This window comes from Schistocerca americana, chromosome 2, assembly GCF_021461395.2.
Source record: "Schistocerca americana isolate TAMUIC-IGC-003095 chromosome 2, iqSchAmer2.1, whole genome shotgun sequence".
Taxonomy (NCBI): Eukaryota; Metazoa; Arthropoda; class Insecta; order Orthoptera; family Acrididae; genus Schistocerca; species Schistocerca americana.
In genome coordinates, this window is record NC_060120.1 from 331,128,065 (window position 1) to 331,155,922 (window position 27,858).

Sequence of the window (27,858 nt, forward strand, 5' to 3'; positions counted from 1 at the left end):
ATGTCCTTAGGTTAATTATGTTTAATTAGCTCTACGTTCTTGGCGACTGATGACCTCAGAAGTTGTCGCATAGTGCTCAGAGCCATTTGAACCATTTTTTTTTTGACAATAAGCATAGGAGCGGTACTGATACAAATGCTTTTCAGAAATCAAGAAACACTGCATGTACCTGGTTGCCTTGATCCAAAGCTATTAGTATGACATGTGAGAAAAGTGGGAGTTAGGTTTCACATGACCGATGTTTTCGCAAACCATGCTGGTTAACATTGAGAAGATCATTATGTTCAACGTGACTCATTGTGTTTGAGCTCAGAATATGTTCTGAGATTCTACAACAAATCGATGTCAAGAATATTGGACTTCTACTACCCTATCTCACTAGGGGTAAGATAGATACCGCCTACAGGAAAATTAAAGAGACCTTTGGAGATAAGAGAACGACTTGTATGAATATCAAGAGCTCAGATGGAAACCCAGTTCTAAGCAAAGAAGGGAAAGCAGAAAGGTGGAAGGAGTATATAAAGGGTCTATACAAGGGTGATGTACTTGAGGACAATATTATGGAAATGGAAGAGGATGTAGATGAAGATGAAATGGGAGATATGATACTGCGTGAAGAGTTTGACAGAGCACTGAAAGATCTGAGTCGAAACAAGGCCCCCGGAGTAGACAATATTCCATTGGAACTACTGACGGCCGTGGGAGAGCCAGTCCTGACAAAACTCTACCATCTGGTGAGCAAGATGTATGAAACAGGCGAAATACCCTCAGACTTCAAGAAGAATATAATAATTCCAATCCCAAAGAAAGCAGGTGTTGACAGATGTGAAAATTACCGAACTATCAGTTTAATAAGTCACAGCTGCAAAATACCAACACGAATTCTTTACAGACGAATGGAAAAACTAGTAGAAGCCAACCTCGGGGAAGATCAGTTTGGATTCCGTAGAAACACTGGGACACGTGAGGCAATACTGACCTTACGACTTATCTTAGAAGAAAGATTAAGGAAAGGCAAACCTACGTTTCTAGCATTTGTAGACTTAGAGAAAGCTTTTGACAATGTTGACTGGAATACTCTCTTTCAAATTCTAAAGGTGGCAGGGGTAAAAGACAGGGAGCGAAAGGCTATTTACAATTTGTACAGAAACCAGATGGCAGTTATAAGAGTCGAGGGACATGAAAGGGAAGCAGTGGTTGGGAAGGGAGTGAGACAGGGTTGTAGCCTCTCCCCGATGTTGTTCAATCTGTATATTGAGCAAGCAGTAAAGGAAACAAAAGAAAAATTCGGAGTAGGTATTAAAATTCATGGAGAAGAAATAAAAACTTTGAGGTTCGCCGATGGCATTGTAATTCTGTCAGAGACAGCAAAGGACTTGGAAGAGCAGTTGAATGGAATGGACATTGTCTTGAAAGGAGGATATAAGATGAACATCAACAAAAGCAAAACAAGGATAATGGAATGTAGTCTAATAAAGTCGGGTGATGCTGAGGGAATTAGATTAGGAAATGAGGCACTTAAAGTAGTAAAGGAGTTTTGCTATTTTGGGAGCAAAATAACTGATGATGGTCGAAGTAGAGAGAATATAAAACGTAGGCTGGCAATGGCAAGGAAAGCGTTTCTGAAGAAGAGAAATTTGTTAACATTGAGTATAGAGTTAAGTGTCAGGAAGTCATTTCTGAAAGTATTCGTATGGAGTGTAGCCATGTATGGAAGTGAAACATGGACGATAAATAGTTTGGACAAGAAGAGAATAGAAGCTTTCGAAATGTGGTGCTACAGTAGAATGCTGAAGATTAGATGGGTAGATCACATAACTAATGAGGAAGTATTGAATAGGATTGGGGAGAAGAGAAGTTTGTGGCACAACTTGACCAGAAGAAGGGATCGGTTGGTAGGACATGTTCTGAGGCATCAAGGGATCACCAATTTAGTATTGGAGGGCAGCGTGGAGGGTAAAAATCGTAGAGGGAGACCAAGAGATGAATACACTAAGCAGATTCAGAAGGATGTAGGTTGCAGTAGGTACTGGGAGATGAAAAAGCTTGCACAGGCTAGAGTAGCATGGAGAGCTGCATCAAACCAGTCTCAGGACTGAAGACCACAACAACAACAACAACTACCCTTCTTTTAGAGGGGTGAGATCTGTGCCTTATTCCAAGAACTGGGCACGGTTTTTTGTTCCAGGGATCTACGACAGATTATAGTTAAAAGGTGGGCTAACTCAGCCCAAAATCCAGCATAGAATCTGACAGGGATCCCATCAGGGCCAAGAGCTGTTTGTCAAAAAAACAGACACTAATACTTATTTCATTCATCTTTTCAGTGGTGTGAGGATTAAATCGGGGCAGTTGTCCACGGTTTTCCTTTGAAAACGGAGTTAAGCATTTCAGTTTTTGTTTCGCTATCCTCAATTTCAGTTCCTGTCTCATTGGCTATGAACTGGACACTATCTTTGGTGCCACTAATAGCCTTTACATATGACCAGAATTTCTTTGGATTTTGTGAAATGTGATTTGACAATATTCTGCTACGGTAGTCACTGACTGCATCACATATTGCTGTCTTGACAGAGAAGTGCGTTGCATTCAGCATCTCTCTATCTATAGCCCTATGCTTTGTTTATTATGCAGTAATCTCTGTTTCTCTAGAAGTTTCTTTACAATATCTCTTTACCATGAAGGTTCTCTCCCATTATGAATTGTTCTACTGAGTACATACCTATTCAGTGTGTGGTTAACTATTCTTTTAAACCTGATCCAAAGTTCCTCTGCATGCCCCTGACCTGTGCTGAAAGTTTCAAGTACCTCGTTGAGATATGACATAACTGATTTTTTATCTAGTTTACTGAACATATATATCTTTCTGCTTGTTTCAGTTGTCCTTTTTACTTTGTTAATCACTGTTCCCACAGCCATGTCTGGCCACTGATACCAGTTTCGATGCAGACATCCTCAAAGAAAAATGGTTCAAATGGCTCTGAGCACTATGGGACTTAACATCTATGGTCATCAGTCCCCTAGAACTTAGAACTACTTAAACCTAACTAACCTAAGGACAGCACACAACACCCAGTCATCACGAGGCAGAGAAAATCCCTGACCCCGCCGGGAATCGAACCCGGGAACCCGGGCGTGGGAAGCGAGAACGCTACCGCACGACCCATCCTCAAAGAGGTCAGGTCGATTTGTTGCCATTAGATCTAATATATTTCCGTTGTGAGTAGGGATCCTAACTATTTGTTCCAGGTAGCTTTCAGAGAAGGCATTTAGTAAAGCTTTACAGGATGTCTTATCACGCCAACCACTAATAAATCTACGATTTTCTCAATTACCTGTTGAATGATTAAAGTTTCCATTGATGATTACAGTGTAACTGGGGAACTTACGAACATGTGAGCTGAGATTTTCTCTGAAGTTTTCGGTTACATCAGGATATGAGGCTGGTGGGCGATAGAAGGATCCAGTATCATTTTATGCCCACCCCTGATACTGAGTCTCACATGCAGCTTCGATTTCTTCCTCAGTGGGTTTGAGTTTTTTGTCTACTGAGACAAATACACCACCTCCATTTCCCAGTTGACTACCCCTTCGACACACACTTAAAATTTCCTCAAAATTCTCACTGCTATCAATTTCAGGTTTCAACAAGCTTTCTTTACCAAATATTATGTGAGATTTACTGTTTTCAATATCGCTTCAAACTCCGGCACTTTTGTTGCGAATGCTTCAACAGTTTACCATTAGAATTTTAATACCTTCATCTGAGCGGGGGGGGGGGGGGGGGGGGGGGGAATGTGGGCATTGGTTTCGATCTTACACTGCTACTTCTTGGTTTCCTACAGCTATCGTTTTCTGGATTGAATGGAGAGTCATCTAATCTAAGAGAAAAAAAACCTTGTGTGCACCCCACACACAGTCAGCTATCTGAGTAGCAGCCTCTGAAGTGAAATGCACACCTGATGTACACTCCTGGAAATGGAAAAAAGAACACATTGACACCGGTGTGTCAGACCCACCATACTTGCTCCGGACACTGCGAGAGGGCTGTACAAGCAATGATCACACGCACGGCACAGCGGACACACCAGGAACCGCGGTGTTGGCGGTCGAATGGCGCTAGCTGCGCAGCATTTGTGCACCGCCGCCGTCAGTGTCAGCCAGTTTGCCGAGGCATACGGAACTCCATCGCAGTCTTTAACACTGGTAGCATGCCGCGACAGCGTGGACGTGAACCGTATGTGCAGTTGACGGACTTTGAGCGAGGGCGTATAGTGGGCATGCGGGAGGCCGGGTAGACGTACCGCCGAATTGCTCAACACGTGGGGCGTGAGGTCTCTACAGTACATCGATGTTGTCGCCAGTGGTCGGCGGAAGGTGCACGTGCCCGTCGACCTGGGACCGGACCGCAGCGACGCACGGATGCACGCCAAGACCGTAGGATCCTACGCAGTGCCGTAGGGGACCGCACCGCCACTTCCCAGCAAATTAGGGACACTGTTGCTCCTGGGGTATCGGCGAGGACCATTCGCAACCGTCTCCATGAAGCTGGGCTACGGTCCCGCACAAGGTTAGGCCGTCTTCCGCTCAGGCCCCAACATCGTGCAGCCCGCCTCCAGTGGTGTCGCGACAGGCGTGAATGGAGGGACGAATGGAGACGTGTCGTCTTCAGCGATGAGAGTCGCTTCTGCCTTGGTGCCAATGATGGTCGTATGCGTGTTTGGCGCCGTGCAGGTGAGCGCCACAATCAGGACTGCATACGACCGAGGCACACAGGGCCAACACCCGGCATCATGGTGTGGGGAGCGATCTCCTACACTGGCCGCACACCACTGGTGATCGTCGAGGGGACACTGAATAGTGCACGGTACATCCAAACCGTCATCGAACCCATCGTTCTACCATTCCTAGACCGCCAAGGGAACTTGCTGTTCCAACAGGACAATGCACGTCCGCATGTATCCCGTGCCACCCAACGTGCTCTAGAAGGTGTAAGTCAACTACCCTGGCCAGCAAGATCTCCGGATCTGTCCCCCATTGAGCATGTTTGGGACTGGATGAAGCGTCGTCTCACGCGGTCTGCACGTCCAGCACGAACGCTGGTCCAACTGAGGCGCCAGGTGGAAATGGCATGGCAAGCCGTTCCACAGGACTACATCCAGCATCTCTACGATCGTCTCCATGGGAGAATAGCAGCCTGCATTGCTGCGAAAGGTGGATATACACTGTACTAGTGCCGACATTGTGCATGCTCTGTTGCCTGTGTCTATGTGCCTGTGGTTCTGTCAGTGTGATCATGTGATGTATCTGACCCCAGGAATGTGTCAATAAAGTTTCCCCTTCCTGGGACAATGAATTCACGGTGTTCTTATTTCAATTTCCAGGAGTGTATTTAGTGGGATCCTACAGTTCTCAACCCTATGGCGCAAGCTCAGAAAGTCGCAGCCTAGCATGTCACAGAACTTTCGAAGTCTCTCGCTCAGTCCTTCCAGTCGACTTAGAACCAAAGGGCCACGATCAGTTCTGGGGACAACGCTGCAAATTGTGGGTTTCATTGAAACTCCTCGCACAAGGCTGATCCTCCCAACTTTCTCTGCCAGTCATTGGAATCACCCAAGAATGACTTTGGAGCCCCGACGACGGGCATCATTTGTTCCAATGTGCGCCACAATCTGCAGTTGGTTGCAACCTCTTCCTTCCAAGCTGTCGGAATAGCCTGTTTAAAACGCTGAATGAGGCCCCCAGTTATACACAATGAGTGCACCTGGTGTCCTTTCCTGTCCCTTGCTGCCATTTCCCTAAAGGGTACCATCATTTACCGTACATTTGAACTGTCACACGATTAATAGACCCCTACCCTAAGCCTCCTCCTGACACCGGAAGAAACAGGTTTCCCTACAACAGGTGAAGTGAATGCCACTGGTCAGTTTCAGTTTCAGTGAAACACAGCGCCTCAAACTTTGTTAGGGTGATTAGTACAACATCCTCAGTCCTCCACAGTCCCCACCCACCCCGTACAGGACGCCTAGATCTACCACTAACACGCCACTCGCAGTCAACTGGACGTATAATGACAGATCCTGTAGCTTCTGCAGATGAATCAAGAATCCACAGGAGAGTACTTGAGCTACCTCTGGTACGGGTATACAGGTACACGACTCTCGGGAGCTCTTCCAACACACCGATTTGCAGCAGCTGTCAACCGTTTGACAGTAGTCAGGCCGATTTCCAGCTGGTTACGAACGTCAACCAACTCACCCCGTGTTTGAGAACAGCATTCATACTGGGGCTGCATTTTGGATGGTGCACTGTATTACAAGGCAGCGAACAAAGGACTTTAAATTAAATCTGCTGGCTGTCTTTTAATCTGTAGAGCTAAAATGTTGCTAATTCCCTATAAGAATTGAGGCAGATATCAAAACGAGATTTCCATTAAGGCAACACAAAAACCTTTGGCAAAAATTACTAGTTTCCTAAAACGTTTTAGCGTTAGTTATAGTTGTTAGCAAACTCGAAAACAGAGTTTATTTACGATAAATGCAGATAATATATATAGGGCTAACCTCTTAAGAGAAAACAAGATGTAAAACAAAACGTTAGTTACAAAATCGGCTACAGAAACTAAATCATAAACCCCGATTTGTTAAAAATTGCTCGTATATTATGCAAGGACAATGATAGCTTACGAAAATTCTAAAAAATGCACGTTTATTTGCGTTTATATACAATGAGATTTAGGGGTGATGTATACTTTGCCTGAAGTGTGAAAAACGCTAATTTGCTACGAATTAAATTACGCATCGAAAACACTCGTATCACAAAGATGCGAAAATATAGTTTTGTATGCGTCCGAAAATTTTGAAACTAACCTGTTTCTCACGTTACTGCGCAATGAAATTAGAGAAATATTGTTTTGATCGAGGATAGGCCTACTGTCCTTAAAAATTTTAAAAGAACACAACTTAGTTCAAGCCTACAATTGACAATAACAATAATAGTTTATCGCCACACTCGGGAATGTTCGAAATTGCATAATATACTACCATAGAAACGGGTATTGATTCAACCAATGAAAAATTACGCAGAAGGAGATACGCTAACAGTAAAATATGCGAATATATAACTTAAAATCGACACACGCTCTTGTACAAGCGGTCTCACACAAAGAAAATTCTTAAGTCTGCTTTTATACAGGGTGGTCCATTGATCGTGACCGGTCTACATCTGCATCTACATCTACATTTATACTCAGCAAGCCACCCAACGGTGTGTGGCGGAGGGCACTTTACGTGCAACTGTCATTACCTCCCTTTCCTGTTCCAGTCGCGTATGGTTCGCGGGAAGAACGACTGTCTGAAAGCCTCCGTGCGCGCTCTAATCTCTCTAATTTTACATTCGTGATCTCCTCGGGAGGTATAAGTAGGGGGAAGCAATATATTCGATACCTCATCCAGAAACGCACCCTCTCGAAACCTGGCGGGCAAGCTACACCGCGATGCAGAGCGCCTCTCTTGCAGGGTCTGCCACTTGAGTTTATTAAACATCTCCGTAACGCTATCACGGTTACCAAATAACCCTGTGACGAAACGCGCCGCTCTTCTTTGGATCTTCTCTATCTCCTCCGTCAAACCGATCTGGTACGGATCCCACACTGATGAGCAATACTCAAGTACAGGTCGAACGAGTGTTTTGTAAGCCACCTCCTTTGTTGATGGACTACATTTTCTAAGCACTCTCCCAATGAATCTCAACCTGGTACCCGCCTTACCAACAATTAATTTTATATGATCATTCCACTTCAAATCGTTCCGCACGCATACTCCCAGATATTTTACAGAAGTAACTGCTACCAGTGTTTGTTCCGCTATCATATAATCATACAATAAAGGATCCTTCTTTCTATGTATTCGCAATACATTACATTTGTCTATGTTAAGGGTCAGTTGCCACTCCCTGCACCAAGTGCCTATCCGCTGCAGATCTTCCTGCATTTCGCTACAATTTTCTAATGCTGCAACTTCTCTGTATACTACAGCATCATCCGCAAAAAGCCGCATGCAACTTCCGACACTATCTACTAGGTCATGTATATATATTGTGAAAAGCAATGGTCCCATAACACTACCCTGTGGCACGCCAGAGGTTACTTTAACGTCTGTAGACGTCTCCCCATTGATAACAACATGCTGTGTTCTGTTTGCTAAAAACTCTTCAATCCAGCCACACAGCTGGTCTGATATTCCGTAGGCTCTTACTTTGTTTATCAGGCGACAGTGCGGAACTGTATCGAACGCCTTCCGGAAGTCAAGAAAAATAGCATCTACCTGGGAGCCTGTATCTAATATTTTCTGGGTCTCATGAACAAATAAAGCGAGTTGGGTCTCACACGATCGCTGTTTCCGGAATCCATGTTGATTCCTACATAGTAGATTCTGGGTTTCCAAAAACGACATGATACTCGAGCAAAAAACATGTTCTAAGATTCTACAACAGATCGACGTCAGAGATATAGCTCTATAGTTTTGCGCATCTGCTCGACGACCCTTCTTGAAGACTGGGACTATCTGTGCTCTTTTCCAATCATTTGGAACCCTCCGTTCCTCTAGAGACTTGCGGTACACGGCTGTTAGAAGGGGGGCAAGTTCTTTCGCGTACTCTGTGTAGAATCGAATTGGTATCCCATCAGGTCCAGTGGACTTTCCTCTATTGAGTGATTCCAGTTGCTTTTCTATTCCTTGGACACTTATTTCGATGTCAGCCATTTTTTCGTTTGTGCGAGGATTTAGAGAAGGAGCTGCAATGCGGTCTTCCTCTGTGAAACAGCTTTGGAAAAAGGTGTTTAGTATTTCAGCTTTACGCGTGCCATCCTCTGTTTCAATGCCATCATCATCCCGTAGTGTCTGGATATGCTGTTTCGAGCCACTTACTGATTTAACGTAAGACCAGAACTTCCTAGGATTTTCTGTCAAGTCGGTACATAGAATTTTACTTTCGAATTCACTGAACGCTTCACGCATAGCCCTCCTTACGCTAACTTTGAAATCGTTTAGCTTCTGTTTGTCTGAGAGGTTTTGGCTGCGTTTAAACTTGGAGTGGAGCTCTCTTTGCTTTCGCAGTAGTTTCCTAACTTTGTTGTTGTACCACGGTGGGTTTTTCCCGTCCCTCACAGTTTTACTCGGCACGTACCTGTCTAAAACGCATTTTACGATTGCCTTGAACTTTCTCCATAAACACTCAACATTGTCAGTGTCGGAACAGAAATTTTCGTTTTGATCTGTTAGGTAGTCTGAAATCTGCCTTCTATTACTCTTGCTAAACAGATAAACCTTCCTCCCTTTTTTTATATTCCTATTAACTTCCATATTCAGGGATGCTGCAACGGCCTTATGATCACTGATTCCCTGTTCTGTACACACAGAGTCGAAAAGTTCGGGTCTGTTTGTTATCTGTAGGTCCAAGATGTTATCTCCACGAGTCGGTTCTCTGTTTAATTGCTCGAGGTAATTTTCGGATAGTGCACTCAGTATAATGTCACTCGATGCTCTGTCCCTACCACCCGTCCTAAACATCTGAGTGTCCCAGTCTATATCTGGTAAATTGAAATCTCCACCTAAGACTATAACATGCTGAAAAAATTTATGTGAAATGTATTCCAAATTTTCTCTCAGTTGTTCTGCCACTAATGCTGCTGAGTCGGGAGGTCGGTAAAAGGAGCCAATTATTAACCTAGTTCGGATGTTAAGTGTAACCTCCACCCATAATAATTCACAGGAACTATCCACTTCTACTTCACTACAGGATAAACTTCTACTAACAGCGACGAACACTCCACCACCGGTTGCATGCAATCTATCCTTTCTAAACACCGTCTGTACCTTTGTAAAAATTTCGGCAGAATTTATCTCTGGCTTAAGCCAGCTTTCTGTACCTATAACGATTTCAGCTTCGGTGCTTTCTATCAGCGCTTGAAGTTCTGGTACTTTACCAACGCAGCTTCGACAGTTGACAATTACAATACCGATTGCTGCTTGGTCCCCGCATGTCCTGACTTTGCCCCGCACCCGTTGAGGCTGTTGCCCTTTCTGTAATTGCCCAAGGCCATCTAACCTAAAAAACCGCCCAGCCCACGCCACACAACCCCTGCTACCCGTGTAGCCGCTTGTTGCGTGTAGTGGACTCCTGACCTATCCAGCGGAACCCGAAACCCCACCACCCTATGGCGCAAGTCGAGGAATCTGCAGCCCACACGGTCGCAGAACCGTCTCAGCCTCTGATTCAGACCCTCCACTCGGCTCTGTACCAAAGGTCCACAGTCAGTCCTGTCGACGATGCTGCAGATGGTAAGCTCTGTTTTCATCCCGCTAGCGAGACTGGCAGTCTTCACCAAATCAGATAGCCGCCGGAAGCCAGAGAGGATTTCCTCCGATCCATAGTGACACACATCATTGGTGCCGACATGAGCAACCACCTGCAGATGGGTGCACCCTGTACCCTTCATGGCATCCGGAAGGACCCTTTCCACATCTGGAATGACTCCCCCCGGTATGCACACGGAGTGCACATTGGTTTTCTTCCCCTCTCTTGCTGCCATTTCCCTAAGGGGTCCCATTACGCGCCTGACGTTGGAGCTCCCAACTACCAGTAAGCCCACCCTCTGCGACTGCCCGGATCTTGCAGACTGAGGGGCAACCTCTGGAACAGGACAAGCAGCCATGTCAGGCCGAAGATCAGTATCAGCCTGAGACAGAGCCTGAAACCGGTTCGTCAGACAAACTGGAGAGGCTTTCCGTTCAGCCCTCCGGAATGTCTTTCGCCCCCTGCCACACCTTGAGACGACCTCCCACTCTACCACAGGTGAGGGATCAGCCTCAATGCGGGCAGTATCCCGGGCAACCACAGTCATAGTCCGATCAGGGGATGCGTGGGACGAGCTGGCCGTCCCCGACAAACCCCCATCCGGACCCACACAGTGATGCCCATTGGCAACAGCCTCAAGCTGTGTGACCGAAGCCAACACTGCCTGAAGCTGGGAGCGAAGGGATGCCAACTCAGCCTGCATCCGAACACAGCAGTTGCAGTCCCTATCCATGCTAAAAACTGTTTTGTAAAGAACGTCTGAACTAATCTACAGAGAGCGCAAACAAATCGACAAAATTTAAACGGTTATTAAAATACAAGATTGCCTAGTAAATGCAGTAATGCTGCTACTTGCGCACTGCTGACACTGTTCGGCGGCGGAAGGAGACTACGCGAATTTACACTATTCAGGTACTAAAACGCGATGCTACACTCTCAAATACTATAATACGCCCGAAATTTATGAATTAAACAATGCAAGTACCAAAAACACGCAAAGAAATTAAGAATTAAGCTATGTAACAAATGAGTGAGCTAGGAGTATACGACTTGCTGCTCCAGCTGCTTATCCAACGGCGGCAGGGAGCACACTGACTGTGACCAACCGACACTGGCCGTTCAAAACAAAAACAGAAGACAAACGACTACGCGAATTTACACTATTCAGGTACTAAAACGCGATGCTACACTCTCAAATACTATAATACGCCCGAAATTTATGAATTAAACAATGCAAGTACCAAAAACACGCAAAGAAATTAAGAATTAAACTATGTAACAAATGAGTGAGCTAGGAGTATACGACTTGCTGCTCCAGCTGCTTATCCAACGGCGGCAGGGAGCACACTGACTGTGACCAACCGACACTGGCCGTTCAAAACAAAAACAGAAGACAAACGACTACGCGAATTTACACTATTCAGGTACTAAAACGCGATGCTACACTCTCAAATACTATAATACGCCCGAAATTTATGAATTAAACAATGCAAGTACCAAAAACACGCAAAGAAATTAAGAATTAAACTATGTAACAAATGAGTGAGCTAGGAGTATACGACTTGCTGCTGCAGCTGCTTATCCAACGGCGGCAGGGAGCACACTGACTGTTACCAACAGAACTGGCCGTTCAAAACAAAAACAGAAGACAAACGACTACGCGAATTTACACTATTCAGGTACTAAAACGCGGTGCTACACTCTCAAATACTATAATACGCCCGAAATTTATGAATTAAACAATGCAAGTACCAAAAACACGGTCCAAATATCTCACGAAATAAGCGTCAAACGAAAAAAACTACAAAGACGAAACTTGTCTAGCTTCAAGTGGGAAACCAGATGGTGCTATGGTTGGCCCGCTAGATGGCGCTGCCATAGGTGAAACGGATATCAAGTGCGTTTTTTTTAAATAGGAACCCCCATTTTTTATTACCTATTCGTGTAGTATTTGAAGAAATACGAATGTTTTAATTGGACCACTTTTTTCGCTTTGTGATAGATGGCGCTGTAATAGTCACAAACATATGGCTCACAATTTTAGACGAACAGTTGGTAACAGGTAGGTTTTTTAAATTGAAATACAGAACATAGGTACGTTTTAACATTTTATTTCGGTTGTTCCAAAGTGATACATGTTCCTTTGTGAACGTATCATTTCTGAGAGCGCATGCTGTTACAGTGTGATTGCCTGCAAATACCATATTAATGCAATAAATGCTCAAAATGATGTCCGTCAACCTCAGTGCATTTGGCAATACGTGTAACGCCATTCCTCTCAACAGCGAGTAAAAACAAATATCCTTCAACTTTCCCCACAGAAAGAAATCCGGGGACGTCAGATCCGGTGAACATGCGGGCCATGGTATAGTACTTCGACGACCAATCCACCTGTCACGAAATATGCTGTTCATCCATCATGTTGGAAGTACGTCGCCATTCTGTCATGCAGTGAAACATCTTGTAGTAACATCAGTAGAACATTACATTGCACCATTCAGATTGGCATCGATAAAATGGGGGCAATTATCCTTTCTCCCATAATGCTGCACCTTACATTAACCCGCCAAGGTCGCTGGTGTTCCACTTGTCGCAGCCATCGTGGATTTTCCGTTGCCCAATAGTGTATACTATGCCGGTTTCCGTTATTGCTGTTGGTGAATGTAATTTCTCTTGTGCCCAGTGGCAGAACTGTACGTGACGTTCAAAGTCGTCGCCATGCAATTCCTGGTGCATAGAAACATGATACGGGTGCAATCGATGTTGATGTAGCATTCTCAACACTGACGTTTTTGAGATTCCCGATTCTCTCGCAATATGTCTGCCACTGATGTGCAGATTAGCCGCGACAGCAGCTAAAACACCTACTTCGACATCACCATTTGTTGCAGGTCGTGGTTGACGTTTCACATGTGGCTGAACACTCCCTGTTTCCTTAAATACCGAGCAGCATACATAGCACACGCCCGTTGGGTGTTTTGATCACAATAGCCATACATCAACTGTATATCGACATTTTCCGCAATTGGTAAACAGTCCATTTTAACACAGGTAATGTATCAAGAAGCAAATACCGTCCGCATTAGCGGAATGTTACGTGATACCACGTACTTACACGTTTGTGACTATTACAGCACCATCTATCACAAAGCGAAAAAAGTGGTCCAACTAAAACATTCGTATTTCTTTACGTACTACACGAATATGTAATAAAACATGGGGGGTTCCTATTTAAAAAACGCAGTTGATATCCGTTTGACCTATGGCAGCGCCATGTAGCGAGCCAACTATAGCGCCATCTGGTTTCCCCCTTCAAGCTAGACGAGTTTCGTTCTCTGTAATTTTTCTTTTGACGCTTATTTCGTGTGATATTTGGCCCGGTCACTATCAATGGACCACCCTGTATATAAATAAGCGTGCGTATTGTGCGGGTTTTTCACTAAGCTGATACTGTGCACACTTCTACATTGGCGTGCCGAAGAAGAACGTGCTGCAGCGTAAGTTTATCTCGACCAAAATCGCTAAAATGTGCAGCACCAACAAAGCACGCCTTCTGCCTGTCGCAGCTAACAATGCTTCATGATACATAACATAAAGACCATTAAATTCTCAGTCAGTTTTCGATGGAGGGGTATTGTAGATACACTGTGCCAAATAAGGTACTGGTACCCTGTCAGACTTTTACTGTAAAGTCAATTTTGTCTCCACAATGCGTGAAATTTCAGTGAAATAATCACAAACCTGCAGTGCATCAAATTTGGTGTTTATTTAGTAAGTCCAATGAAGAGAAAAAAATGCCCTGTATCATTGAAGATACAAATGTCTCACTAGCAGTCATGCCTTGCTCACTGGGTTTGATGTGCCCAATTATGATCTTCCCTTTGCTTTTAAAAGCGAGTTTTTTGCATAATACAAACATTACTTTGTGCTTAGAGAGACAACTTTATAAAAAATAAATGGATTAATGGTACTAATATTCTCACTGTGGAATACATGAAGTTTATGGCAAATTGAAAAATCACTTGTTTATTCTACATCAATCTATTTTTATAAAACATGAATCGTATGGGCACAATATAATGTAGGTTTTATGAACATTATGCAACTTTCCCATAGTTCACAGTAGAACTACCCAGGGGCTCATCATGAGGAGGCAGTTGCATGTCAAGTCCCACATGTGCCTTCCATAGTCCAGTGAAACTGTCAGAAAAAAGCCTGTACCTTGCAAAAGGTGGGGTAGAAGATTTTATTTTTTTAACTCGTTCATATTGTTGGAAAGGTTACAAAACCAAGTTTTGCCAACAAAATTTATCTTGGGAAAACTTTCTGCAGTAAAAAAAAATTTCAGACTTTTTTCAGTTTTTTCAAAATATCTCAGTTTCATTTGCTCCTATCGCTTTAACGTCTAATTTCTTTTTTAAAGAGCACAAAATTCTTACCATTTTTTTCTACTCCCGGTATCTAAGGCGCTACATCGCGTCAAAAAATACCAATTTTTCAAATTTCGAGCAAAGTGGCAAATTACCTAATTTTTGAACACTGTTATTTCAGTTTCTATTTGTGTAGTATAAACATATAACTCATCATGTTATTCATTGGAATTTATCGTCTCACTCTGCTGCAGGGCCAGGAAAAACAGCATCATATTCAGTAACTACGAACACATTCACGTCGGATTGCGTGAAGTTTATTTATGTTACAGTATGTAATACGATTGCATGCAGGTGCCGTATATTTTCTACAGTTGATTGACGTTATTGATCAGTTATAAGAAAAAATATGTAGGAATTGTTCTTTAGCGGACAAAAGCGTATTTATTCTTTGGCGGGCGGAAGGCGATTATCTCTGGTGATTGTTCACAGCGCACTGACAGCTATTAGCACACAACAATAAGGGTCCTACAATTTGGAGTCGCTTCCATTCAGTATATGTTGTGGTGCCGAAAATAAGTATGTTAGACATGAATTTGTGTTTCATTTGCGAAAAAAGGTGGTGAGTGGTGGACGCAATGTGAAAAAGAAGCCGGCTGGTGTGGCCGTGCGGTTCTAGGCGCTTCAGTCTGGAATCGCGTGACCGCTACGGTTGCAGGTTCGAATCCTGCCTCGGGCATGGATGTGTGTGATGTCCTTAGGTTAGTTAGGTATAAGTAGTTCTAAGTTCTAGGGGACTGATGACCATAGATGTTAAGTTCCATAGTGCTCAGAGCCATTTGAACCATTTGTGAAAAAGAAAGGACTGAGCACACTTATCGATTGTAGTGCTAAACGCAGGGAGTCTGCCCACACCCGCTTTTTGAAAACGCTCAGTGAAGTGATGTTGCATGAAGCATGCTACAAGAAGTACATTAATGAGAGAATGATAGCAGCTAGCCTTCGACATCCTAAGGAACCAACAGGGGTACTATGTCGGCTGCAGGAAAAAGGTCAGTTCAATTCTTATTTGCAAAAGGGAATTCTGATGACTTTTTAACCAAGCAGTTAAGATTGCCATATGCCAAACGAAATTTTATTTACAAAGTAATGAAATTGGAAGTGCAATCGACAGTATTAGAACAGGCTAAACGATGTGGTGGTGAATTTGGTCAACAAGTGATAGAGCGGATTCAAAATGTAAATGATTTGGTTGCTGCAGATGGGTGATATTACAGATTTTGCTACATAAACTTCTTTCACCGTGTTTCAGCTACTGGACAGAATCGAGGTTACCGACCTGCAACACAAGTAGATGAAGGCATGGAGGCTATATTTGCCTACCTGGAAACCAATACGGAAGAATGTCAGTTTTCTATGGACGATGTATTAGAGCAAATACTCACATCACCTCGTCCTGATATTCGAACTGTCAAGGCTCGCCTTTTCCAGAAATATGGCGATGATGTGGTGATAGCTGAAACAGCTTCAAAGCCAGGCACAAGAAGATGCTGACGTTATGATTGTAACATCTGCCATTTCAAAAACCAAAGATTTTGGAAGTGTTGTCATTGTAGAAGAAGATGTTGACCTGCTTTTGCTCATGACCGGTTTGGGGCAAGGCATTGAAAACTTATGTTTCTTAAAGCCAGGAAGAGGAAATGCAGAAGACAGGTGGTGTTCCACTGCATCTTACAAGTTTGACAGTGAATATATTCTGTTCACTCACGCCTTTAGCGGATGTGATGCAACATCCGCTTTTTTTGGTCAAGGAAAAATTAAGTGCTGCAAGATTGTTGCGAAAAATGAAGACCTAACCTCAGCGCTTTGCACGTTCAATAAACCACATGCTACCCATGAAGAAATAATAACAGAAGGAGAACAGGTTACTATCGCATTGTATAGTGGAGGTGTCAGCAGTTCCCACACACTAGACCATTTGCGGTACCAGCTATTCGCCAAGTCTGCCACAAAAAGCAAACTGAATCTTGCACAGTTCCCACCTACACAAGATGCCGCACATCATTCGTTGCGGACTTACCAACATGTCCAAAGTTGGATGGGAAACTGGATACCTCCTGAGAAATGGGGCTGGAATCACAGTGACCACGGTCCAATATTCGTTATAATGAGCCAAGATCCAGCACCTGAAGCACTTCTTCACATTGATTCATGCTCATGCAAGCTGAACTGTGGCGGAGCGTGCTCCTGCAGAAGCGGGTTTGAAATGTTCTTCAATTTGCAAGAAATGTATTGGGGTCAACTGTGAAAACGGGCCAAAATTTTTATATGGAGACAGTGAAGAAGATGTTATGGAGGATGTTGAGGAAACCGCTGACGAAATCAACAAACATGCTGAGGCTGACTCTGTTTAAAGAAGAGATCAATCTGGGATCAACTCTATGTACAGACCCTGAATCCGTAGCTCAAGGTATTTCTGGTGACACTGAGGAACCTGGCCCATCAAAACGTTGGAAGTGATGCTAATATCTGTCTCAAGTGCGCTAAAGTGCGATATTACAAGTATTACACATCCAGAACTGCCAACATTTTTTAGTAACTGACAATGCATTTTAATTGTAATAAAGCTACTTATTTTAATGTCAACTGTGTGGCCCTTATACACAAGAATAATTACCTTCCTAATTAGGTTGCCTATTGCACTAATAATAGTTCAGTTTCCGGAGACAATTTATTTTGTGTGTGTGTGTGTGTGTGTGTGTGTGTGTGTGTGTGTGTGTGTGTATGTCTCTTAATGATGTATTTTTATATTTATAGTTTTACAAATACCAGGGCTGAGGTGGCCCATAGTGAACTTCAGTTAGTGATGTAAGAATCACAATAGTTGGGTGCCCAGCAATCCTCATGTTGCATACAGAGAAATTGAATACCTGAACGTGAGGTGGTAAATTCCAACATATAGCATGATGTATAATGTATTTAACTATACAAACAGAAACTGAAAAAATAGTGTTCAAAAATAAGGTATCTTGCCACTATGCTCAAAATTTGAAAAATTGGTATTTTTTGACGCGCTGCAGCGCCTTAGATACTGGGAGTAGAAAAAAATGGTAGGAATCAAATTTGTAGAGAATTTTGTGCTCTTTAAAAAAGAAAATAGACGTTAAAGCGATAGGAGCAAATGAAACTGAGATATTTTGAAAAAACTGAAAAAAGTCCGAAATTTTCGAAGTTTTTTGACTGCAGAAAGTTTTCCCAAGAGAAATTTTGTTCGCAAAACTTGGTTTTGTAACCTTTCCAACAATATGAACAAGTTAGAAAAATAAAATCTTCTACCCCACCTTTTGCAAGGTATATCTGCAATTTGACTGGACTATCCAAGCCAACCAAGGATTCAGTTTATTCAATGTTTTTTTTTTAATTAAATTAACAAAGATAGTGAGAAATTACAATAGCTTTTCTCATTTTACACGTGTTTGGAGGAGAAAGGATCTATTGTGTTATACTATATTTCTTAGATTTCTTCATACTTAATCCATAATCAAGGTCTATTCTTTTCCTTCTTCCTCTTTTTCTTGTGTGGTGGCATCACAATCTATGTTGCAGTCATCTGTAATAAGATTGATTTCATCAGTCTGGGCATTGGTTTGCAAATAGTAGGGTATTTCATTGCATTTTTCTTGAACAGACAAACTCCAAGGCAACTTTTGCAAGGCCTGTGGCATATGGTTTTCAGGATCTTCTAGAGTGTTACTTCTTTATAAGTTTGTGAGTGGTAAATGGCGGTAGATTGAATTTTGAGGTCTTCCAGTACAGTTGCAGTGAGTCCCACTTTTTTGTTTCTTTCTTTTCTTTTTTAGTCTTGTACTTTCAAACACATTCTGTTAAGCTGTGGTTTAATTTCATAATGAGAATAAAATACAGCTGTGAACTTTTGTCCCATGTCATCACCATCATCAGCAGTAGCATCTGTTGGTCCTCACAAGTGCTTCTTTGTCTCTTAACAATGTAAGTAATTTCAGCTTTCTTTCTACAAAAAATCCGGCTGCAGTGGCCAAGCGGTTCTAGGCGCTTCAGTCTGGAATCGCGCAACTGCTACGGTTGCATGTTCAAATCCTGCCTCGGGCATGGATGTGTGTGATGTCCTTAGGTTAGTTAGGTTTAAGTAGTTCTACGTTCTAGGGGACTGATGACCTCAGATGTTAAGTCCCATAGTGCTCAGAGCCATTTGAACCATTTGATTTTTCTACGAAAAATAACAAAGTTGAGTTACAGCCACTAAACGTATGTAGAAATAATCAGCATCAATAATGCTAGCCACAATTAAAGTATCTGCATCCTCAGCAGTGTGCTTCTGAAGTGTTGATCTTGAAGTGCCTGACTCAACAAAGAGATAAGAGGCTATTTGGTGCTTTGTTTAAAAGAAACACTCATTTTGCCGTGTTAACCAACAGTTGTTCTGCTGATTTAGTACCCCTCTCATTTGTCACATCAGGGTATATGTCAAATACAATCATATAAATTTCCTTTACTTCACCTCTATGGTCACAGCTTTTTTAGTCCTCAGACTACTGGTTTTGGTCAGCAATGACCATCTTTAGATCTGTTTTATAAAAACACGACCTAATACACTGGAGCCATAGTGGCACCGTCAAATGCTAATCATAAAATCAGTGCCAGCATCGTCAAACATATATAGATAATAGTATACACAAGAGTCATCTTGTCAGCAGCACTCTGAGTGCTGCTGTGACTCTTGTGTATACTATTATTTATATATGTTTGACGATGCTGGCACTGATTTTATGATTAGCATTTGACGGTGCCACTATGGCTCCAGTGTATTAGGTCGTGTTTTTATAAAACAGATCTGAAGATGGTCATTGCTGACCGAAACCAGTAGTCTGAGGACTTATAAAAGTTGTGACCATAGATGTGAAGTAAAGGAAATTTGTTCTATTTTCAGGTCATTGTTCAATTCATGACCATGTTGCAGCTTGTGGAAAACAATCATGGCTGCTTTACCATACCACTTCTTATTTATCTTACAGACTTTGTAACTTTTGTTGAAAAGAGTTCTTTTTCCTTCCATACCACTCTATGTAAAACAAATCCCCATCTCTTATGGAATTTGCCTTTAAATCAGCTGGTTCTTTAATACAATTGCAGGAATGGTAAACACAAACTGTCCAGTATTTTGCATATCAATTCCATCAACTATCAGAAATTAACTTTGGTGCAATGTAAACAAAAAATAGTAATAAAACTAACCTTTGGCATCTTTACATCACAGTGTGTATTTAGGCACAAGAGAAGGGCCATTAGCTGTGTTCTTTAAATGAATATAGACAAACAACTATGATCTGTGATTGATGTTTCACAGTAATCTCTTTTTAATGGTGTCGTCCTTCGTGAGACAGTAGGTAGTAGCACATATAATCAGATGTAGACTTTCTTAATTAAAAAAATATATTACATGAACATGGTTGCATAGAATTCCAATTGTCATTTTGGTTTAAAAACAACTTTTGACCCATCCGCTTGTAATATGATGACTTTTGCAGCCTCCCTCTCCAGTGGACGCATGGGACAGAATCCTAAATGCCACAGTGGATGGACCTTGGTGTCCTCAAGCAGAGAAGCCCAATGGGAGTGAAGACTGCTTGTTCCTGAATGTGTATACATCACAGGTACGTGACTTGTAGCTACTAATAGATACAAGCGTAACTTTACCATTTTTCTGATTCACATATCATGATGTTTTGTACCGTTGATGATCTGATTCCTTAAATCTAGATGCAGAAGAGCAAAACTATCTATTTTTGTAGCAGCAGCTTTTAACTCTGTAATGACATCTTTAGATAGGAATATGAACAATGTAGGAAAAGATAGAATGCTTCTTACCATAAAGAACACCTGTTGAGTTGCAGACAGGTACAATTAAAAGACACTCCCATACAGATTTTGGCCAAAGCCTTCATCAGCAAAAGGGGAACACACATCATTCATACACACAAGCAAGTATACCTCATGCACACATGACTGCCAACTCCAGCAGCTTGAGCCAGAAATCAACTATCACATGGTTTGCAAGCAGCAGTCTGGAGGAGGTGGAGAAGGAGAAGGGGAAGAGGAAGGGAAAAGGATAGTAGTGCATGGATAGGGGTTGAGACGTTGAATGCTGTATAGCAGTATGTGCAGGGACTATAAGGCCAACAGGCACAGTGTCAGGAAAAAGAAAGAGTAAAAAAGCAGAGTAGTGGGGAAAGGTGTGTGGGTGCATTGCCAGAGGGTGGCAAACAAAGAGCATGGGAGATGAGAATGGGGAGGAGGAGGTAGGACAGAGGAGGTGGAAACTGTTGGGTGAAGGGTGTGGGGGCAGTATGTTACCGTAGCTTGAGACCGGGTGAATTATGGGAACAGAGAATGTGTTGTAAGGCTAATTACTGTCTGCACAGTTCAGAAAAGCTTGTGGTGGAGGGGAGGATCCAGATGACTCGGGTAGTGAAGCAGCCATTGAAATGGAGCATGTTATGTTCAGCTGCATGTTGTGATACAGGATGGTCTGCTTTGCTCTTGACCACAGTTTGGCAGTGGTAATTCATCCTGGTGGACAGCAGGTTGGTAGTTGTACCAATATAAAAAGCTGTGCAATGATTGCAGCAGAGCTGGTAAATGACACGGCTGCTCTCATAGGTGGCCCAGCCCCTGATGGGGTGGGATAAACCTGTGACAGCACTGGAGTAGGAAATGCTAGGTGGGTAGACTGTGCAGATCTTGCACCTGGGTCTTCCATCGGGATAAGATCGTAGGACGGTGTGGAGCTTGGGTGGGTGATGGAACACCACTTTAGGAGGTGTGGGGAGGATTTCAGGTAAGATGTCCCTCATTTCAGGGCGTGATGATAGGTAATCAAAGCCCTGGCAAATGATGTGGCCAGTTGTTCCAGTCCGGGATAGTACTGAATGAAGAAGGGGACACTCCTTTGTGCTGTTTCTTAGGGATGGTGAGAGGAAATGGCATGGGAGATCCGTTTGCAGACTAGGTCTGGAGAATAGCCCCTATTTGTGGAGGTCTTTGTGAGACCCTCAGCATACTGAGCAAGGTAGTTCTCGTCACTCCAGATACGCCGTCCGTGGGTGGCCAGGCTGTACGGGAGGGATTTTTTTGGAGTGAAAGGGATGACAGCTGTCAAAATGCAGGTACTGTTGGTGGTTGATGGGTTTAATGTGGACAGAGGTGCAGGTGTAGCCAACAGAGAGGAGGAGGTCAACATCTAGGAAGGTGGTACGCTGGCTTGAGAAGGACCAGGTGAAACAGATTGGAGAGAAGCTGTTGAGGTTGTGAAGGAACAATGATAGGGATAGGTGGCATCAACAATTACTAGCAAGGATCCAGTTATTCTAATAAATTAACTCTGAATCTACAAATGATCTTTGACATACTTGTCCACCTTCCTTCAAGGTTAATTTAGTTCAAAGTCTAAGATAAGGTACCCTAACTATAAGATCAAAATAATAGTTATATTTTTAAATAATTCTTAATATTACCCAACAAGAGCTCAGAACTATAGAAAAAAATTATGAATGTTGTAGGAAAGTTCTTGTAGAATATAAATACTTCAGGATTAAAGGAGACCACTCACCAAAAAGCAGAAGTGTCATGTTTGTTTGGCAGACCAAAGTGCAAGGCCAGCCCAGTCCACCCATCCAGCATCTCCTACTCTAGTTCCATCACAGGCTTATCCTATCCCATCACAGGCCAGCCCACCTGTGAAAGCTGCCATGTCATACACCAGCTCTGCTGCAAATACTGCACAGCCTTTCATGTTGGTATGACTACCAACCAGCTGTCCACCAGGGTGAATGGTTACAGCCAAACCACTGTCATGAACAAAATTGATCACCTGGTGGCACAACAGGCAGCTGAGCACAACATGGTAGAGCTCAGTGGCTGCTTCACAACTTGAGCCATCTGGATTCTTCCCTACTCCACCAGCTTCTCTGAACTACACAGATGGAAGTTATCCTCACCACACATCCTGCACTCCTGCAATCATCCTGGCCTCAATCTCAGGTAACCCACATCCCTGAACCCTCCAATCAACAGTTTCCGCTTCCACCATCGTGTCACTCCCTCCCATTTCATGTCCCCATGTACCCATCAGCATGTGCTGCTGCCCACCGGCCACTACTACTATACCTGCCCCCTCCCCCCCCCCCACACACACACACATTTTTAGCTGACAAACTGGCCCCCCTCTGAGCTGCTACCCACTCACCCCCAGTCCCTCTTCGTACCACCTGACACTAATAAATCACAACCGGCTGACCTGTCGCAAATGAGTATTGAAGCTGTCAGGCTAGATGGCACCACAGAGGGGCATAGGTGCGTGTACATGTGTGTATAAAGACTATGTATGTGTTTGTGTACTATAGCTCATCAAAGGATAATCTTGTACTAGTGCATTGGTGGAGCCTCTCTCAGCTTGGCACCCCAACTAGCCACTAGTGACTGTGGTTCATCCTGTATAGAAATCTTACAGTTGTGGCATCTTTGGTGTCTCTCTCAGCTTGGTGACTCAAGTGGCGGCTTGTGTCACTTGGGCTTTAAATCAGCCCTGATCATTTAACTAACAATTTTCATTGCAGGCTTTAGTGACCATTTAGCTCAAATACAAAATTTGAAAGTAAATTGCATTACTGTGAACAACATGCCTTTAAGAATCACATGTAGATGCCACAGTCAGGATAACATAAACTACTTCAGCAGCTTATTAAACATAGAAAAATGGTCTCAGATTTATAACATTAATGATCTAAATGAAAAGTTTAACACCTTCACTGATACAGTAACCCATTGCTTTCTACATCTTTTACATTTATGTCTGTTCTCTGCAAACCTCTGTGATGTGCATGACAGAGGGTACACCTCATTGTACCAGTTGTTAGGTCTCCTTCCTATTCCATTTATGTATGGAAACTAGGGAAGAATGACTGCTTGAATACCTCTGTGCCTGCAGTAATTATTCTAATCTTATTCTCATGATTTCTATGTGAGTGATACTTAGGGACGTGTAGTATATTCCTAGACTCATCATTAAAAAGCTGGTTTTTGAAACATTGTTAACAGACTTTCTCAGACTCTTCAAGAGTCTTCGAGATCAGTCATTATCTGTGTGACACTTTCCAATCGATCAAAGAAAATTGTGACTACTTGTGCTGCCCTTCTTTGTATATGTTCAATATCCCCTGTTAGTCCTATTTGGTATGGGTCCCATGCACTGTTCAGTATTCTGAAACCAATCGAATGAGTGATTTGTAAGCAATCTCCTTTGTAGACTAATTGCACTTTCCCAGTATTCTACCAATACACTGAAGTCTACCACTTGCTTTACCCACGACTGGGTCTATGTGATCATTCCATTTCATATGCCTACAAAGTGTCACACCCAGGTATTTGTATGAGTTGGCTGGTTCCAATGGTGGATCATTGATATTGTAGTTATAGGATGCTATTTTATTTTTTTCTTCTATTCTGCGAAGTGCACAATTTTACATTTCTGAACATTTAAGGCAAGCTGCCAATCTTTGCACCACTTTGAAACATTATTGAGATCTGACTGAATATTTATGCAGCTTCTTTCAGATAGTACTTCATTATAGATAACTGCATCATCTGTGAGAAGTCTGAGGTTACTATTAATATTATCTGCAAGGTCATTAATATACAACATGAACAAAAAGGGTCCCAACATACATCCCTGGGGCACACCTGAAGGTCTTCTACATTTAACAAGACTCTCCATCCAAGGTAACATGCTGCATCCTCCCTACCAGAACGTCCTCTATCCAATCACAAATTTCATTTGATTCCATGTATGATTATACTTTTGGCTATAAGTGTAGGTGTGGTATGGAGTCAAATGCTTTTCAGAAATCAAAAAATACTTCATCTACCTGACTGCCTTGATCCAAAGCTTTTGGTATATCATGTGAGAAAAGTGAATTGTATTTCGACTGAGCGAGGTGGCGCAGTGGCTAGCACACTGGACTCACGTTCGGAAGGACGATGGTTCAATCCTTTCCGTGATTTCCCTAAATCACTCTGGCAAATTCTGGAATGGTTCCTTTGGAAGGGCACAGCTGATTTCCTTCCCTGTTCTTCCCTAATCTGATGAGACCGATGCTCCCCCAAAACAACCAACCAACCAACCCACCAATTGTATTTCCACAGAGAACTGCCCATAAGGGGTTATTCTAGAACAAGCAGTTTGATCACAGGAAGAATAAGGATTTCATGTTACAAGAAGAGACTATTTCATAAAACGTGTAACTTGAATAATTCCTCACCTAAATTACACATATATTAAAAAATATTTCAAAATATGAACACAAATAATGAAAGTAGCAAAAATAGTGCATAGTGATGAATACATACATAATTCAGCAAATAAAGTGAAGGGCTTGTGGAGTGTTATTAAAAAATAAATTAAAAAAAAGAAAGAGAGAAACAGAGACAGAGACAGCGGCAGGGAGAGAGAGAGAGAGAGAGAGAGAAAGAGAGAGAGAGAGAGAGAGAGAGAGAGAGAGCGCACTCCCTTCCAAAACGACAATACATCTAATAACTTTTCCATAGGCATTGCAGATAATATCATAAATAAGCAAAAATAATAAGAATAAATAGTAACTAAGAATACACAATCCAATAAATATAAAATAAGCACATATAATTGTTCAATGCACACCAGCACAATCACACAAGCGGAAAGGACTAAAGTGAAGAGTGCTCTAACCCTAACTAAACTATTTACACACTCAAGTGAGTGCTCATTCCAGGCAGCCACTTCCCCTGATGTATTAAAAACATATAAAGCAATTCTATTGCAGAAAAAAGGTAAGGGAAATACTGTAAATAGGTACAGACCTATCACAGTTGCTTCTTACAGTTCAAAAATATTAGAAAATGTTGTGTATTTTTCTGGGCATTTATCAGAATACAGCTCAATTAAATATGGTATACCTCAGTAATGGGACCACTTCTGTTCCTTTTTTATGTTAATGATCTAAGCTTAAATGTGGATGCTCATAAAACAATCATGTTTGCACATGATACCACAATTACATTTAAAGGGAAAAGTAAGAAAGAATTACAGCAGTCAGTAAACACTGTCACAAAACTAGGCAACTAGCTACAGAATTGTCAGCAAGTATTTAATAAATAGTAACCAAAAAGAGTCACACCAAAAGTTCACAATGCTCTAGACAAGGATGTGGACATCCCACTTCTCTCAATTAACAGTGAATCAGTTGGTAACAGTACACAATAGAAATTCTTAGACTTAGGGCTGCAAATCAATGTAAAAAGGAATAAGTGTGTAGTATATATTAATGCAAAATTGAGCAAGACTTACTAGCTTCTTTGTTCACTAAAATCCGGTTGTGGTAAGAAAACAATAAAAGTGCATATGCTGCCTACTTTCATTCTGACCTTAAATATGGAGTCATATTTTGGGGAAACTCTAAAGCAGTTACGAGCGCATTCAAACTGAAAAAAGGACTATTAGAGTCATGTTTGGATACAAACCTAGAGACACATGTAAATCATTGTTTAAGATATCTACATCTACATCTACATGATTACTCTGCAATTACATTTAAGTGCTTGGCAGAGGGTTCATCGAACCACAATCATACTATCTCCCTACCATTCCACTCCGAAACAGCGCACGAGAAAAATGAACACCTAAACCTTTCTGTTTGAGCTCTGATTTCTCTTATTTTATTTTGATGATCATTCCTACCTATGTAGGTTGGGCTCAACAAAATATTTTCGCATTCGGAAGAGAAAGTTGGTGACTGAAATTTCGTAAATAGATCTCGCCGCGATGAAAAACGTCTTTGCTTTAATGACTTCCATCCCAACTCGCATATCATATCTGCCACTCTCTCTCCCCTATTCGTGATAATACAAAATGAGCTGCCCTTTTTTGCACCCTTTCGATGTCCTCCATCAATCCCACCTGGTAAGGATCCCACACCGCGCAGCAGTATTCTAACAGAGGACGAACGAGTGTAGTGTAAGCTGTCTCTTTAGTGGACTTGTTGCATCTTCTAAGTGTCCTGCCAATGAAACCCAACCTTTGGCTCGCCTTCCCCACAATATTATCTATGTGGTCTTTCCAACTGAAGTTGTTCGTAATTTTTACACCCAGGTACTTAGTTGAATTGACAGCCTTGAGTATTGTACTATTTATCGAGTAATCGAATTCCAACGGGTTTCTTTTGGAACTCATGTGGATCACCTCACACTTTTTATTATTTAGCGTCAACTGCCACCTGCCACACCATACAGCAATCTTTTCTAAATCGCTTTGCAACTAATACTGGTCTTCGGATGACCTTACTAGACGGTAAATTACAGCATCATCTGCGAACAACCTAAGAGAACTGCTCAGATTGTCACCCAGGTCATTTATATAGATTAGGAACAGCAGAGGTCCCAGGACACTTCCCTGGGGAACTCCTGATATCACTTCAGTTTAACTCGATGATTTGCTGTCTATTACTATGAACTGCGACCTTCCTGACAGGAAATCACGAATGCAGTCGCACAACTGAGACGATACCCCATAGGCCCACAGCGTGATTAGAATTCGCTTGTGAGGAACGATGTCAAAAGCTTTCTGGAAATCTAGAAATATGGAATCAACTTGAGATCCCCTGTTGATAGCGGGCATTACTTCGTGCGAATAAAGAGCTAGCTGCGTTGCACAAGAACGATGTTTTCTGAAACCATGCTGATTATGTATCAATAGATTGTTCCCTTTGAGGTGATTCATAATGTTTGAATACAGTATATGCTCCAAAACCCTACTGCAAACCGACGTCAATGATATAGGTCTGTAGTTTGATGGATTACTCCTACTACCCTACTTAAACACTGGTGCGACCTGCGCAATTTTCCAATCTGTAGGTACAGATCTACCGGTGAGCAAGCGGTTGTATATGATTGCTAAGTAGGGAGCTATTGTAACAGTGTAATCTGAAAGGAACCTAATCGGTATACAATCTGGACCTGAAGACTTGCCCGTATTAAGCGATTTGAGTTGCTAAGATATCTACTTCTAAGA

At 42.4% G+C, this 27,858-nt stretch overlaps 1 protein-coding gene across 1 annotated transcript in view; it reads left to right on the top strand.

Annotated features, from left to right (window-relative positions):
* The window catches only part of LOC124595549 (juvenile hormone esterase-like), a 124,907-nt gene that overhangs the window by 16,687 nt on the left and 80,362 nt on the right, over positions 1–27,858 (top strand). The window contains exon 2 of the mRNA XM_047134329.1: positions 20,291–20,416. Within this exon, the coding sequence (XP_046990285.1) occupies positions 20,291–20,416 (126 nt within the window). The remainder of the gene's footprint in view (positions 1–20,290; positions 20,417–27,858) is intronic.